Source organism: Parambassis ranga, chromosome 20 (genome assembly GCF_900634625.1).
Source record: "Parambassis ranga chromosome 20, fParRan2.1, whole genome shotgun sequence".
NCBI classification, from domain to species: Eukaryota; Metazoa; Chordata; class Actinopteri; family Ambassidae; genus Parambassis; species Parambassis ranga.
The window spans coordinates 2,393,180-2,409,736 of record NC_041040.1 but is presented as its reverse complement, the minus strand read 5'-3'; the positions used below and the strand labels follow the sequence as shown (position 1 = coordinate 2,409,736).

Genomic DNA, 16,557 nt, shown 5'->3' with positions numbered 1-16,557 from the left:
CTACTCCACATTAGGGGACGAGACTGGGCTGCACTGATATCAGACTGCCACCATATTGGAATATCAAACATATATTGTCTATGCTTAAAGTATAGTTGGAATAAAATTGCCATTAGAAGTCAAAGATCACTGACACATTGATCTAACTCTTGTGCATTTGTTTGTGCTCATAATGCTGCTAAATACTGCCTGTGTGTTGCCTGCACATTCATACAACTTAAAATATTATCATAGCCAAGAAGTGACAGAAAGAGGCACGGCATCCCTTACATTTGATTTATTAGCATAACAAAGCAAATCCACTCGAGCATGAACTGCAGCTCACTGTTTAATGTGTTGCTTTGTCAGTGTTGTATAACCTCTGCCAACATGTGTGCAGGTAAAGTCACGCATGCACGCTCTGTATTCTTCTTCCACTTTCTTTTGTGTTTGTCATTCATTAGGAGTGCAGTGCATTAAGCCCAGCATCCCCTGCCTGACAGTTTCAGAGACAGTAATAGCATTATCCATCCTCATTTAAAATTCTCTTCTCATCCAGCGTCACGTTCTCCTGGTGATATTTTTTTGGCACAGTTTCAAAACACACTTCTTTTCCTCCTGCTGTTTGCACTCCTTCATAATTCTGTCAGAACTCTTCATTCATTTCCACTTCCACTGACATGCTGGAATGATTGTGTTATGTTCAATACCCCCCCCCCCCCCCCCCCCCCCATTGGCTCTGTAGTTATTTATATTTTCTTTTTTCCTCCCCCTTTATTTTTCTTCTATTGCCGAGTGACCCCATTTCTGCACATGGATCACTGAAGCCTCATCATATTTCATACACCACACACACTCTCTCACAGTCTTTCTACCTCCCCAACACCGGAGACCCTCGTCTGCGTCAGGGACACACTGAAATCCATAAGTGAAACCTGTCAGAGGACACGGAGACTGATGGAGAGACAGTCGGAGATGGAGACTGTGTGTGGAGTCAGGTGGGGACAGACTGACAGCTCTGAGTAATGGCTGCCATTACTGTGTCACTCTGTCATCCCTCCCCATTTTATTACTAACTAGGCCAAATCTATGCGCTGACAGCTTCATGCTCCAACATAGCAGAGCGGTGGGTAATGATGCATTTTTACCATAATAACGTCATCATGAGGCGGTTAATTACAGTGTGAACAGGTGATGATATGCTCTGTCAGCTGTAGAAATTGACGGGAAATCCTGATGTTAGATCATGAAAGTAATATATATTATATTTTGTATAGAAATGGCATTTATTTTTTATTTATATACTTCTTTACTAATTACACTGGCTGATGATCACAGATGCACTGCATGTAATATTGTTGGATACGATGGCAAGCCGACCTGTTCCAGATGCACTGTGATTTGACTACCACCATGCCATCACCAAACGTTTGGACTTATCCGTCAAAAAAACATTTTGCCAGCAGTCCTGTGGTTTCTCTAAATGTTACTTAAACTGAAAACAGGGAGCATTGTTCTTTTTAGAGAGGGGTGACTTTGTCTTTGCCGCTCTGCCATGCACACCATGGTTGTTCAGTGTACTCCTGATAGTGGATTAAGCCAATGTGAGAGAGGCTTTTGGTTGTTTAGATGCAATAAATTATGTGAAATAACAAAGATTTATACAAGTTAACACACACACATTTCAGAACAGAGATTTACTGTGTCAGGGACCCAGGCCAAAACATATTTGCAGGCTCAGACACTACATACATCAGCCTGATGGTAATCATGTAGCACACTTTCAGGACTGTTCATTGTTTTCCAGGAAGGTTTGGAGCAAATTTGTCATGTTCATAAAAACTCAACGCCGTCTGGCAGATGCAGGAACGTTGACGTTGCAGAGAACACTACGTGAAATGTATGTTTTTACAGGGGACAGACGGTGATAAATTCACGTACTGTACGCATGTGGAACTGAGAAAGATAACAGCAGTAGTAATCAATGCCATATTTCAATGCCCCGAGTAGAATTCTAAACATAATTTCACACATACAAATGTTTTTCTGTGCACATATGGAATGCGGGCATATGTTTCACACAGATACACACACCCATGACCAATGATGCAGAAAGGCAGCTCCAAATGTAGCCAATCAGAGAGCCTTTGATGTGAGCAGTGTGTCAACACAGTTGAGTCCTCTGAAGACCTAAAGGTCCATCTGTCACTGCCCCGTTCTGCCTGGAAGAGCCCCACAGTCACAGCTCGGCAGCTGAGGTTACAAATAAATAGACACAAACAATGATGCACCGCATTTAGCAGACAATCTACACTGTGTCTGTCAGTGACAATCAAGTTGTTGATGTTGATGCAAACTGAAGACTTCCTCCATGTTTATGTAAACTAATATGTAACCCGGATTTCTATTTCAATCGTCATGAATGAAATAACAGCTGCTACATCTCATTGGAGTCACCATGGTAACTGGCACAGGTGGAGCCAAATCCAGATACTGCTGGTATGATGACCACAGTTTGGCACTCAGCTGCTCGTGTTCGGATTACCAGACTGAAAGCAGCGCTAACCTAGCGAGACATTGCAAAAACTCACTTTGGCCAGTTTTAGGTGCTATCTGTAGTGCCCAAAACTGGCTTTTTTTCCAAAGTGAGTTTATATTCCCCACAGTAGTGTGAAAAGCAGAGCTAATGCTAACCCAGCTCCTCCTGTGCTGAGAACTCACTGTCGACACACTCTGCTCCTCCAGCTCAGTTCAAATGGAGCACCCTGCTGGGAAAGCACAAACAAACTACTTTTAGCCAAACTATGACCATGACTCATCTGAAACACTACAGCCATGACAATGCACAAATTTGGGTCCCAAACAAATTAAGATTAAGGAAACCTTTATTTGTCCTACAATATACTTGTATATTGATATAGTGCTCTTTTTCTACCTACTCAAAAGGTCAAGCTCAAAGCGCTAGCGAACACGTCCCGCCCAGGGACACACCGGCATGCAGCCAGGGAGTGACCGAACCGCCAACCTTAGGGTTAGTAGACAAGTGTTCTTACCATTTCATATATATATCAAATGCCCTGGCTGTCTTGCAATAAAACATACATCGGCGAAACAGGAAGATCATTTAACACACGGAAAAAAGAACATAAAACAGAATGTGAAAAGGAATCAGCTGGGATGAGCACGAGGGTGACAACAGAAAGCACAAAAGGAAAACCTGAAATCAGCAATCTCGGATAACTGGAAAAGGGAAAGACACCTTATGGACTGCGATGGGGCAAAAGTAATCTGCAATGAGGACAACAAGTTCAAACGTTGGATTAAGGAGGCAAACGAAAGCAGGAAGCGGGCCAACGAAACGAGGGGACATTCACACTGTCCCACACCTGGGACACTGTACTGAAGAAGCCGGACTATAGGTGGCGCTGTTCCCCTACTACCTGGAGTAGTGCGAGAACGGCGCCACAACCTGCATAAAATCAGCTGGCAGACACGTCACCGGTAACATCATGTGACTTCTGAAGAAGACTGCAGGAAGCAGTGGAAACATGTCAAGGTACAAACACAAAACACTGGTCTGATCAAAACTATACTACGTTTATGTTACAGGCGTTCTTACCACCTGATAAAGGAAGAGTTGCCTTGTTTGCTGTGATTGATTACCATGTATATTTTTCATCCTTAATTCAGCTGTATCTGCTTTGGGTGACATCCAGTGGGCAGAGAACTAAGTAAGGATATACAGTTAGGGAAAAAAAATGATTTGAACCCCTGCTGATTATGTAAGTTTGCCCACTAACAAAGAAATGATCGCTCTATAATTTCAATGAATTGAAATGCCAACTGTGAACACTACAGATTGCACCGATGAGTCACTATGTAAGCAAGACAAACTGACATTAGATCTGCATAACTGAATATAAGCCAAATATGAACAAAATTATAGAACAAACCACTGATATTCTGTTTGATGTGTGTAAAATCGAGGGTTCGTTCGTACCCAGAAAGTCCCCAAATGTTTCCATCCGCTGGAAGAACTGCATCTTTTGAAGGTGATGAAATATTTATATTGGAAGTCACTGTTTGACAATCCCATTATGTTCTGCAGTCTTCTGTCCTCACGCAGTGAAACTATGTGTGATGATAAAAGAACTCCCACAGTAAATATGACATTACAAAGGATGACAGGCACATTTTCTTCCTCTAATAAAAAGCTGGAGACATCTCTGTGTTCTCCCGGAGGACCGACTAACGAGCTCTGTTGTCTGGTGAAAACAGGTGTCCCACTGCACAGCAGCAGCGTTACAGCATGAAAAGACCCTAAAAACCTCAAATAAAAAAAACACACTTGTAGAGGACATGAAAGCACAATCCAATACCCTTTAAAAGCTGGCTGAAACGTTGTTCGGAGGAGGACCCAAACACAAGTTTGATGTGTTAGAGCATCTGATGTGACTTTCTAAACTGGTTTAGAAAGTTTATTTCAGTATTCATTAGTCTTAGGTTGACCTGTGTCAAAATAACTGGACTGGACATGATTCAACTGGACATACAGTAGGTTAGAAGGCATAAACCCAAAGCCTTAAAGGTCACTGTAAATGCCAAGACAAAACCTGGCAAACCTGCCAGTGCAGAGGTTCCCTGGAAGCACAGCGGGCTGTAAGGCAACAGAGCATCAGACAGGAAAGGCCTGTGGTGTGTGGTCAATGTGCTGACCATGAACCTATAGCAACACTTTATCCACTGAACTTGGAGTGGAGCAGGTATAAGGAGGGAAATCATCACATGATGGCATTGAGTGCAACTAAAGCTAGCTAGCTAAAGCCAGTGGCAGAGTGAAAGAAACTGTCTTTCAGGGCATACAGGTAGCGACGGTATCATTTTTAATACTGTCAATAAAAAAAATGTAATGTACTTATATAGAAGATAAGGATCAAATACTAAACATATGTTATTTGATGCCATGTGTGGTTGAATCTTCAGTTTTACTTCAGTAGTGTCATATATTTTACTTTTGGAGACGTTTGATAAAGTTTATGAACATGACGTGACAGCGTGGAGGAGAGAGAGAGAGAGAGAGAGGGAGAACTACAGTCCATAGACCTGTGACCTGTTCCTTAGAAGAACACTGCTGCGCTTTAGAGGACGAGCCAGAGCTGGGATGGTGTTTAGTTTCTGAACGGTGTAGGCACGAGCCAACAGTTTGGTGCCATCTGAGCCTACATTTATCATTTTACTTGTTTCCATTAGAAAACCTTGGCAGCGGAAAACGTGACCGACAAGTGTTTTTATTACCATGCGTAACTTCTAACATAAACACTGCACAAGGCTCTTAACATGATACAATTACAAAAACAAACAGCAACACATCGGGACGGGTTTATACCAGTTTAATACCGTGGTGTGCTGCCAGCATGAAATTTAAAAAAGTCTGTTCACTATATGCGTTTTTAAATGGCCTCAATAAAAACTACATTAACTGAAAAAGATCGCTTGACATGTTTCATGCACTGCGCACAGTATTTATGTATACCGGGGTAAAATGTGGAGGGCGTTTGACGGTATCAAAATTTGGATACCGCCCAACCCTACTTTCTGGCGTGTGGTTTTGGTCCTGATAACCAAATAATAAATATACTCTAATAAATTTAAATCCATAACTGTTAACAAATCTGGGAGGAGCAACATAAAACATGTGGAAAAAGCTAAAGTAAACAGTGGGTAGGTGCTAAACCAGGCTCCAGATGAACATGTAAGAAAGTCTCTACACACAGCCAGCCCTGATATGTGAATGCTGGCTCATCCACCCTGACATAATCTGACATGGCATGAATCACAAGTATGGTTTTGTATGCAATATTATCACAGAGATAAGAATGTGGGCTATCAGGGTCACAAAGTGATAAGTGGTACAGAGAAGAGTGTTTTTGTTTATGGCTGAAAAGCTGTGAAGTCACTACTGTGAAATCAACCACTCAAACTAAAATGATATGTAAGACAGCCCCCCTGACTGACTGAGCGTCTATAAATAGGCATGTTGTGCTTGAGATATGAGAAATGCTTACATTGTGTTTTATTACACCATTACGCCAAAGGCGGCAGTGCGACCCAGATACAGTTGATACATCACAAAAACTAGGCGTGCAAAAATACCTTAGCTAACAGGCACACACATCACTTTGAAATGCACATCAATCTAACTCTGGGTCCACACAAATTAACAGAGAGGTTTTACACTGAATCAGCTCTAAGAGGAACGCGATCGACGCTCGCACTCGTCTTTATTATCACCACACATTCGGCCCAAAATATGTGGCTTTGTGATTTCTCCGGGCGAGTCAAGTGTAGCACACAAGATTTGATTTCATCATGGTGTGTGAATAAACAGCTCTTATTAAAAGGCAAAGTGGCAGAGAAGAAAACTTCAAAGTAGCATGCTTCAAGCAGCCCGGGCTTATCTGGCATGTCACACTTCATAAGAAATTCATGCGATGTCTTTCTCGCAAGCCGCTGATGTGAAGGCAGTTCCTGCAGGCCCCCAGTTCTTCAATGAAAATAATTGTGGCAGGCATGGGAGGCAGTGGAGATTGAAGGCCGAGGCCAGGGCGGCAGTGTTTCCTCCACACACACACACGCTAGAGTCACCAGGTCATGTCATGGAGCACATGGAATATATCACATTAATTAGTGTAGTATAGCTGATTTTAAGCAGAAGTTAATCTCTTGTGACACTGGTATATTTAATTTGAGAAAAAAATCTTAATTCACTGTGTAGATTTTAAGACAAGGTGTGCTCAGAATTTAAGCTTCTTTTCAGATGGGATTATCATTACTGGGGGAGGTGGGGAAGAAATACTTTCTGTGGAACTAATCGTTTCAGACATTTTCAACTTGCAACATTTTACAGAAGTTTTCAAAGTAAATGAGTTGTAGCTGTCTGTATATCTATCTGTAGAGAAATGTAGACAAAGCATTATCCTCTCTCCTCTCTCTCTCTCTCTCTCTCGGCATGGAGGCAGTCGTGGGCTGAAGCAATGACACTGCAGCGGCCTAAAGCAGGTATCCGCCAGATGCAGCCGTATCTATGGAAAAACTATGACATTTACGCATGATCTGATTACTTGAGCAAAAATAAAAATAATCGGCGAGTATCCGAGCACGAACACTTAATTCAACCAAATCTGCAAGGTTATCCTTTACTTGTTACTTTTGATAGTGGATGTGAAATTAGTTACAGCTAACTGGCTTGATTTGCTTGCTTTCTCAGTAATGTCAGTATGATAGAATTCTTTTTAGTCAGACCAGTGTTTCTTGTGTTTTACCTTGACTTGACATGTTTCGACTACTTCCTGCAGTCTTCCTCAGAAGTCACATGATGTTACGTGACGTGTCTGCCGGCTGATCTTATGCAGGTTGTGGCGCCATTCTCCCACTACTCCAGGTAGTGGGGGAACAGCGCCACCTGTAGTCCGGCTTCCTCAGCGCTGTGTCCCAGGTGTGGGACAGCAGTCTGGTCTCCTCAGGACAGTGTTCCAGGTGTGGGACAGTGTAAAAGTTCCCTCGTCCCGGTTCATTGTCCTATTGGCCCGCTTCCTTATTTCGATGGCTTCCTTAATCCACCGTTTGAACTTGTTGTCCTCCTTTCCGATCACTTTTGCCCCATCCCAGTCCATAATGTGCCTTTCTCTTTTGCAATGATCCGAGATTGCTGATTTCAGGTTTTCTTGTTGTGCTTTCTGTTTTGTTGCCCTTGTGCTCATCCCAGCTGATTCCTTTTCACATTCTGTTTTATGTTCTTTTTTCCGTGTGCTGAATGATCTTCCTGTTTCGCCGATGTATGTTTTATTGCAGGACAGGCAGGGTATTTCGTGTATGACGTTGCATTTTTTGTCCTGTTCGATCTTGTCTTTGGGGTGCACCAGTAGTTGTCTGAGTTTACGATGTGGTTTGACGGGTGTATTGATGTTGTGTTTACTCATTGCTCTTTGTATTTTTTCCGTTATTCCACGGATGTAGGGGAGTGTCACCATTGTTTTGTTTTGTTTTTGGTTTGTGTTTCTCTTTTTTTCTTTGTTTTTTCTGTTGTCGATTTGTTGTTTTCCTTTTTTGATTGCCCACATGGGGTACTGACATTTTTGTAAGGCCTTTGTGATGTGTTTTTCTTCCTCCTGTCTGTCTTGTGGGTCTGTGATCATGGTGGCTCTGTCGAATAGTGTTCGTACGGCGGAGAGTTTGTGTGCGGTGGGGTGTTCAGACGTCCATAACAGGTATTGGTCGGTGTGTGTGGGTTTCCTGTGAATTTTGATTTTTATGCTGCCGTCCTGTAGATGTGTGATGTTTATGTCCAAAAAGGTTATCGTACTGTCTTTTTCCTCCTCGTGTGTGAACTTGATTTTTCCTGTGCTGTCTATTTTGTTGAGGTGGTCTGTTAATTCCTGTGTGTGGCCAGTTTTTATTTTTTCCAGGATGTCATCCACGTATCTCCTCCACATTTTGAGCCCGCATTGTGCAGGTGCCGTGCAGATGGCCTTCTCTTCCAGGTCCTCCATAAAAAATCCACTCATGATGGCTGAGAGTGGGTCCCCCATTGCAAAGCCCTCCCTCTGTCTGTATAAAGTACCCCTGAATTGGAAATATGTGGATGTGGATACGAAATGTAGCAGCCGGGTTATGTCGTTAACTGCTAGATTGGTCCGTTTGTGTAGTGTCTTGTCTGTCCTGAGGCGGTTCTCTACTATCTGCAGTGTTACGTTTACTGGTGTTTTGGTGAAGAGGGATATTACGTCATGTGATATGAATATTTCGTCCCGGTGTACTGTGGTGTCCCTGAGTTCCTGCGCTAACTGTTTTGAGTTTTTACAGTGTTGTTCGGTGAGGCCTAGTAGTGGTTTTATGAGGTCAACTAGTGCTTTTGATAGGTTGTATGTTACTGATCCGATGCTGTCCACTATTGGGCGTAGTGGTGTGTTTTGTTTGTGGCGCTGAGGAAGCCGGACTACAGGTGGCGCTGTTCCCCCACTACCTGGAGTAGTGGGAGAATGGCGCCACAACCTGCATAAGATCAGCCAGCAGACACGTCACGTAACATCATGTGACTTCTGAGGAAGACTGCAGGAAGTAGTCGAAACATGTCAAGTCAAGGTAAAACACAAGAAACACTGGTCTGACTAAAAAGAATTCTATCATAGTTCATAAATAGGTGAAGACCAAATGAACCTTATTGAAATAATCAGTAATGTCAGTATTTGGAAAGTACTGTCTAAGAGGAAAACAGCGATGTATTTCCAGCAGTCATTTGATGCAGTGTAGCCAGTTAAGAGTGTTTGATGGTTCGATCCCACCCTGGCTGTATGTCAGTTTTAACCCTAACCCTACACCCTAACCCAGAAAGTGCTGGTGGGCCGGATGTGGCCCGCGGGCCGCTTGTTGGCAATCACTGCTGTGTGATAATGTATCCGACAATCCATCACAGAAAGCAACACACAGCTGATGGCCACTGCACAAGCATTGTATAGCGTCATGATCTGGAAGTTTGTGCAGCAGAAATTAATGGTGCAGAAAAAAAGTCTTTTTGAAAGTCTTTTTTTTTAATTTTGCCAATGGATGAATTGACTGACCAGATCAGCCTCATAGCTCACAATTATTCAGCCAGACCATGTTTTGGTGGTGATAACATTAGTGAGACAGCAAGGATGGCTTGGCCATTTAACTGCAATGTACAACCACAAGCGACCCTGATTGTAATGATAGTTAATTAATGGTGTGAGAGCTATACGTAATAATAAAATCACCACAGCTCTCCTGGAGGTTCGAAATACTGTGCAGCAGAGGGACACGCTTCAGAGTTCAGCCCTGCTAGCAGCTCTGTGAGGCTGCACTGTCAAGTTTTGAATGCTAATCCTCAGCATGCTGTTTAATTTAAACATCTGAACGCAGCAGAAGAACAGAAAGAAGAGGAGGAATTATACATGCATCTCCAGAACTCCCTGGTGTCATCCTGCTGCAGCCTCTGCTCCAGATTTCTTCTATTGGCCTATACGTTCACTCACTTATAATTACTATCTGCAGCAGATCAAAGTGAGTGAGAGTTCTTTTATTTAATGCTTTATTGTTGTGCTCTTGTTTTCGTTCTTTTTAATATGTTACTGAGAAGATCTGTGGCTTTGTTAAAACATGCAATTCAATCAGAGCTATGAAGGATCAGAAGCTGACTAGAGCTTATTTTGGTTTGTTTGTTTGTTTGCTTATTATATATGTTAGGAAATATCAGTATGAACCATCTGGCTTTGGGCAGCAAACAAACCTCATTGGTTCAAGTCACAAAGTGTTGTTGAGCACATTACATGCTCCACTTGCATGCATTCAACCTACATTTGACCCCATTCATACATATAAGACCATCACCAGGTGCTGTGTCAGGAGTACAACTGCGTCATGTCACACCAAGTCTCCAGTGGTGGTCGCTATGGTGATGTAAAACACCAGAATCCTTTAGAATTCACTGGTATTATTCAGAAATTAGTTCAGTTCGATGCACGGTCCAGAAGCAGCCAAACGGGCCCAAACCATGAGACCACCACCACCGTGCTTCACAGATGGGATGAGGTTCTTCTGCTGGAGTGCTGAGATCCAAATACATGTTTAGACTGAAACGTTAAAACTCACATCTATTAGCTTCCTCCTATTCCCAGGAAAACATGGCACATGCTCTGTCCTCTATCATGTAATCTAAGCATTAGCTTTCTAATCCAAACTAATTGGTTCCGCATCCCTCCCAGGAAACAACAAAGCCACTTGTTAACAAGTCAATCTGTACACATCCACACACATTTACCAGATCCAACCAGCCCCACAGGAAACAGTGGCAGGTGTGTGTGTGGAACAGACAGACTGAGGGAACAGGATGATGAAGATATCTGGGTATCACACATTCAACATGGTTTGGGTTTTATCACAGTCTATGAAGTTCATTCCATCCATGCTAACACTAGTACAACATACAGCACACATCCATCTCATCTTTCTCACTAATGAAGGCTTGTAATGCTCAATACGTTCTGAACACATGTGAGTCCATAGCTTCGCATAGCTTCCTGATTTTTTAACAGCAACACTATGGAGGACTTAGAGGAATTGCTCACGGCGTCCCCCTACAGTCTGATGAACGCTATTGTCTGCTACAACTGTCTGTCATTAATTTAATCTACATGCACATCTGTTGACCAGCAGCCACGGACACTGGCAAACTCCTTCGAAGCTGGAGCTGTGTGCCTCACGCGTGTCATCAGAACTATCGCCAGCTACATAGCATGTTAGCTTCCAGCTAGCAATCAACTTTACTTACTGGTCCAGCAGCACCAGCGCCAGGTCACCATCAGTCGGGCCTCCCTCCCCTCGTATTTCCGCTCTCGCCAGCGAGTGAAACCCGGGCAGACATTAATCCTCTTTCTTTTCTCGGTTTTCACAGACATCTCATTTACCTTCTGTAGATCAGTCGATTGGGTTATTCATGCCATGACTTTGAACTTTGCTGCCACCTTCGTGTGCGGATGTGACGTATGCCGTAAAGTAGAAAAAAAATGTAGTCCTTTTTAGGTAAGGGTTCCAACACGAACTCCACAGTTCCCCAGTGCCAGTGCAAGCGTCACAGACGCTCTCAAGCACAGACACAAGTGTCAGTCTACCTGTTGTGAGTGATTTTAATCACTAGATTCACACTTTAAGACAAACAAAAAAAAACAAGTTGTAATGGCATTTAAAATATTTAATAATAATAATAATTTCATTTTTTTCCCATATAGTATTTTTATTCCATTAATCTTGTGCCCGCAACAAAATGTTTTTAAATGAGCTACATAAATAATTTAAATTAATTTACCAGTGTCTCACCATCAGTCTCTGATTAAAAGTAAAAAAAATGGAATTTTGAGGATGAGGTCTGAGCTGAGAGCAACAAAACATACAACAGAAGGAACAATCCATCCCTGTCCTCAGAGGAGTGTGCCATCCAGTGGTCAAACTCTGAACAGCAATAGCTCAGAAACATAATACACACACAAACACACACACACTCTATTCTGTTCAAATCTCACAAGATGCACGGTGCCACAATCCAAACATATTAGAGAGAGATACACAGAATCTGTGATGCACAGAATACCACTGGCACTGTTACCATGACAACGAGTTAGCATAGCACACACTCACACTGTGTCACAGCTTGATGGGAGATGACACTGCTGATACACAGCGATGTGCACACACTTCAGCTGCTTGTGTTGCCATAGCAGCGATCCCATTCTTAATAAACTGCACAGCCTGAAGGTGGAACTGCTGAAGTGACCTGTGTGGGAATAATACATCCCTTAAATAACCCTGAATCCTTTACATTACTCCCATAATGCTTCACCACATGCCCAAGCATGTAATTCACATTTACTCCCACTAGATGGAGACACAGTGAAACAAATGGAGAGGAGGTGTAAGGAAGGAGCTCTTAGGGAAATACGAAGATGTACATGTTACCTTCTGAGAAGCATCGTTAGTGTGTCCGTCTGGTTTAATCTCACCTCTCCTGCCAGAGAGCGGCACAGTTTCCTCCGCTCCTTCCTGCTGCATCGGTGTGGAGCCATGTTGACTTGTTCCTCCTACAGACAGGGGAAAAGTGCATTTGCTTATTTGTGATAAACACAGATGCTTTTCAAAGATCAATAATGATTCATTTCATCAAACATCTCTATAACTATAATAATCAAACAATACATCTTTGCATCTATAAAATAAAAGTTTAACTGCAAGTTAGTTATGGCATTGAGAAAAGGTCTAATCTAACATGTTTTGATTGGTTGCATTCGAAGAGGAGCTCGTAATAAATAGTAATATTGTGATAAAATCGGAGGCGAGGCGCTCGCTGGCTGTACGTTTGCCCACACCTGGACTTTATGAACTGCAGCAACAACAATGGCGTATAGATCTCCTACAAGCTCGCACTTAACAAGTGGAGTTTATGCGATGGCAACAACTGAGTTTTACTGGTCTCTCACTCAACGGAACAACAAATCCCACAATTCACTCCCACAAAGAGTCGAGACTAAGACAAAACCAAGACCAAAGAGTCGAGACCAAGACCAAAGAGTCGAGACCAAGACAAAACCAAGACCGCAAAAAATTGGTCTAGAACTGCAACGCTGATAATTGTATTGATAATTTCTACAGCACATTTTTGTTTAGTGCAGTTTTCCACAGTACGTAATTAGTTACTGTGATTTTCACGGAAGCTCTGTGAATACTGTATTTTCTATATGAATACGCAGTATTTTACTGACCTTACTGCACTGAAACAGTTACTGTGGAATTCACTGGTATTTTTTACAGTGTATAAAACAAAACATTTCCTCAGTCATTCATTCCTGGTCTACAGTCGGTTATTGTTAGAATTGACAGGCTGGGTATCTATTTGTAAGGACTTTAATGGCGACATGCCGGGTTTTCATGTCACCAATTCAGCTGAAGATCCACATATAACATACTGATGGTTTGAATTATTTGTGTGTACATCAGTGATTCCAATAAAGGCTAAGTAATGAATGGATGGTGTATTTACAGCCCAGCACAGCGTGCACGCCCAGCCTGAACTGCACTGACCTTTATCAAGCTGAGCTGCAGTCTGCCAGCCCTCATCACACAGCACCACAGTGAGTCACTGACCGTCCGCCTATTTCAGGAAAACTGTGTGAAACTCTTATTCTGGTCTATCGCCGTCACGTTTCTAAAATCATACACCATGTGGGTCTGTTGGAGGCGCACACACACACACACACACACATGGTTTTGTGATGGAATCCTGCTGCAAGCCAGTGGCTGCTGCTCCTCTAACAGGAAGTTCATGTTCCTGCAGCAAAAACAAAAACAACTTTATATAAAGTCTCTTGTCTCTGTGATCTTTTTGTGCTCTGAGGCAACAACACACACAACACACACAACACGACCGGGGGAAACAACAATTCATCTTCAGTCAGACAGTCAATCAAACTGTGGAAGAGGTGACAGCTGTTTCTCAGGTAACACCAGCTGTGATGTCTTTTTCTAACCCTACCCACAGCTGCTGCACTGCACGCCTGATGTGACTGTTTTAAAGTCATTATACCGGCTGCCTGTCAATCATCTGATTAACTTTAGGCCCAAGTCACTTTATGGTCCTTTTCCTTTTTTTTGTTGTCCACACTCTGGCTGTTGAACTGCATTTAACCTTCATGGCCTAATTCCAAGAATATTGAATCCTACACTTCCCATGATGCATCGGTGCATTAGACGTCCCTTAAGCATTTTTTTTTTCTTCAAACTTATCGAAGATCGATTAAAAACCCTGCAGTCAGAACCACAGCAGAGGGGATGTGGTTCTTTGGTGGCCCCTTCAGGCTCTGTCCCTGTTCCTCTAACGTATCATGCCAAAGAGGTAAAAGGCAACTTCCTGCCGGTGCTACGTTCACTGACCTCTGCACACAGACACCAGTATGTGAAGTTTGGACCTTCAGCTGCACTTCACGCCGCGCCGCTGACGGACAGCGCAGCGGAGCCTCTCCCAGCCTACCTTGGACAGCTCCAGGAGTTGTGCAGCCTCTCTGCCTAAAGGCACCGATCAGCCCCTGTGACCGCGCAGCTGCCCGGGGTCCACAGCTCTCACAACACCCGCTGGCAGTAGCTGGAAGCTTCCAGCTGATCTTCACACACTTTTCCGCATTTTCCTTGTTTTTAATTGCCGGATCCTCTGTGGTGTAGGCATGGAGGGGGGTGTTCCGCTATTGAGGCGCATGCGCAGCTAAACACAAGTTGCATTTATCACAGTCGGAAATAACAGAATCTCTTAGGAAGGTAAACTTAAACATTCAAAAATACTAAAAAATTCCAGACGATGGAAATTAAAAAGCAGAAAAGCAACATGTTAAAAAACAAAGAAAGATTAATGAAGCTGAAATAACAACAGTACATAAATAAAATCATCATGTGTTCATTACAAGGACGCACACCTTTGTATTCATCTTTCAAAGACATATATCTAAAATAAATTTGCTGTGTAATGAAGATATCTGAGCTGAGAGCAGTCGGCAGAGTCTGCTCTCAGAGTGTGTGGTGTCGGTTTACAAGGACAGCAGTCATGGAGCAGTTTGAGTGTCAAGACATCAAACCTCACAACTCAGCACAACAACACAACACACACCAAAATGTTTTTCTTTTTTTTTTTATAAAGGCTGCCCAGCACAGAGCGCCACACACCAGGGAGTGCACTGGAGGCAATGCGGGTGAAGTGCCTTGCCCAAGGACACACAACAATGACTAGAGGATCGAACCACCAACCTTCCAGTTATTGGACAACCCTGCTCTACCCCTGAGCCACTGCTGCCCAAAATGTCATGTTATTTCAGTAATCACCCCAGTTTGATACACCTGTAAGTTCATTCGTGTATAAATCTTTTGCCGCATCCCCTCTGTGAAGCATGGCGGTGGTATAGTATCAGGGTTTGGACCTGTTTTGCAACAATGAATTCTAAAGAAACATGTCAGGACGTCTGTCTGTGATTTTAGGACAAACACACGAGTGGTTCTACAACAGAACAGTTCAAGAAGAACAGAGTTCATGTTCTGAAGTCAAAGTCCTGACCTTAATCCAGCTGAGATGTTGTGGAAGGAGCTGAAACAAGCAGTTGATGTGAGGAAACCCAGCAACATGTCAGAACTGAAGCTGCTCTGTGCTGAGGAATGGACTCAGACTCCTCCAAGCTCTCCCATTTATTTTACTTTATCTACTGCAGCAGATCTGCTGATGTTCTGGGTCAAATTTATGCAGAAATAAAGAAAACTGTATTGGCTGCTGTTGCCAATACAGTGGTGGTTTGTGCAGCTGAGAAGTGATTAACATTTATAAGGTTATATATAGGACAGTCACATCACTCTGCTTAAAGTAGGGGAAGTGCATTAAACATTGAAAAATCTTTTCTGGACTCTTGCTCATTGCTCTTGTCCACAGTACATGTATAATTCAAAGTGACTCTTAATGGAGCAGTGTGTGTGTTTGTTGGCAGGAAGTCCAGAAGGACGGCTGTGGTTTGTCACAGATTTAAACGCCACTAAAGGAGGCTTTCAGTCTACATCAGTGATGACAGGGGGATACCGGACAGGTTAAACCGTGTGTGGAGGACGCAGAGGAGCAGCCCCACAGTCACAGCTGACGGTGCTGTGGATCAGATGGATGTGAACATGAAAGCAAGGATGTCTCGTGACGTGGGAATCTGATCATCCATTGTCAATGCCAGCAGTAACCATACGCTGTCATTGCGCCTGCGCTCCTCCTCCTCCTCCTCCTCCTCCTCCCTCCATCATTCGGTGAGGTTCCGTTCTCTACCTGACAGCTCGCAGGAGGACATGCACAGAACCGAGCCCGGGGTTTCACTCCAGCAGAGATAAAGGGCCGTGCAGGTCTGGGTAACCGGGAGTCGGAGTGTGAGGCTGTCGGTTGTCCTGCCGCACACGGCGTCATGGAGCGCCGCCGCTGCTGCCGCTGCTGCTGCTGAGCGCGGCAGA

General features: G+C 43.3%; 1 protein-coding gene across 1 annotated transcript in view; it reads right to left on the bottom strand.

Moving 5' to 3' along the window:
- Positions 1-14,663, bottom strand: part of LOC114453254 (phospholipid phosphatase-related protein type 5-like) — a 58,730-nt gene extending 44,067 nt beyond the window's left edge. The window contains exons 1-2 of the mRNA XM_028433055.1: positions 14,570-14,663; positions 12,549-12,626 (exon numbers count right to left, since the gene is read on the bottom strand). Of these exons, the coding sequence (XP_028288856.1) occupies positions 12,549-12,611 (63 nt within the window). The 5' untranslated portion in view covers positions 12,612-12,626; positions 14,570-14,663. The remainder of the gene's footprint in view (positions 1-12,548; positions 12,627-14,569) is intronic.
- Positions 14,664-16,557: the final 1,894 nt, after the last annotated feature.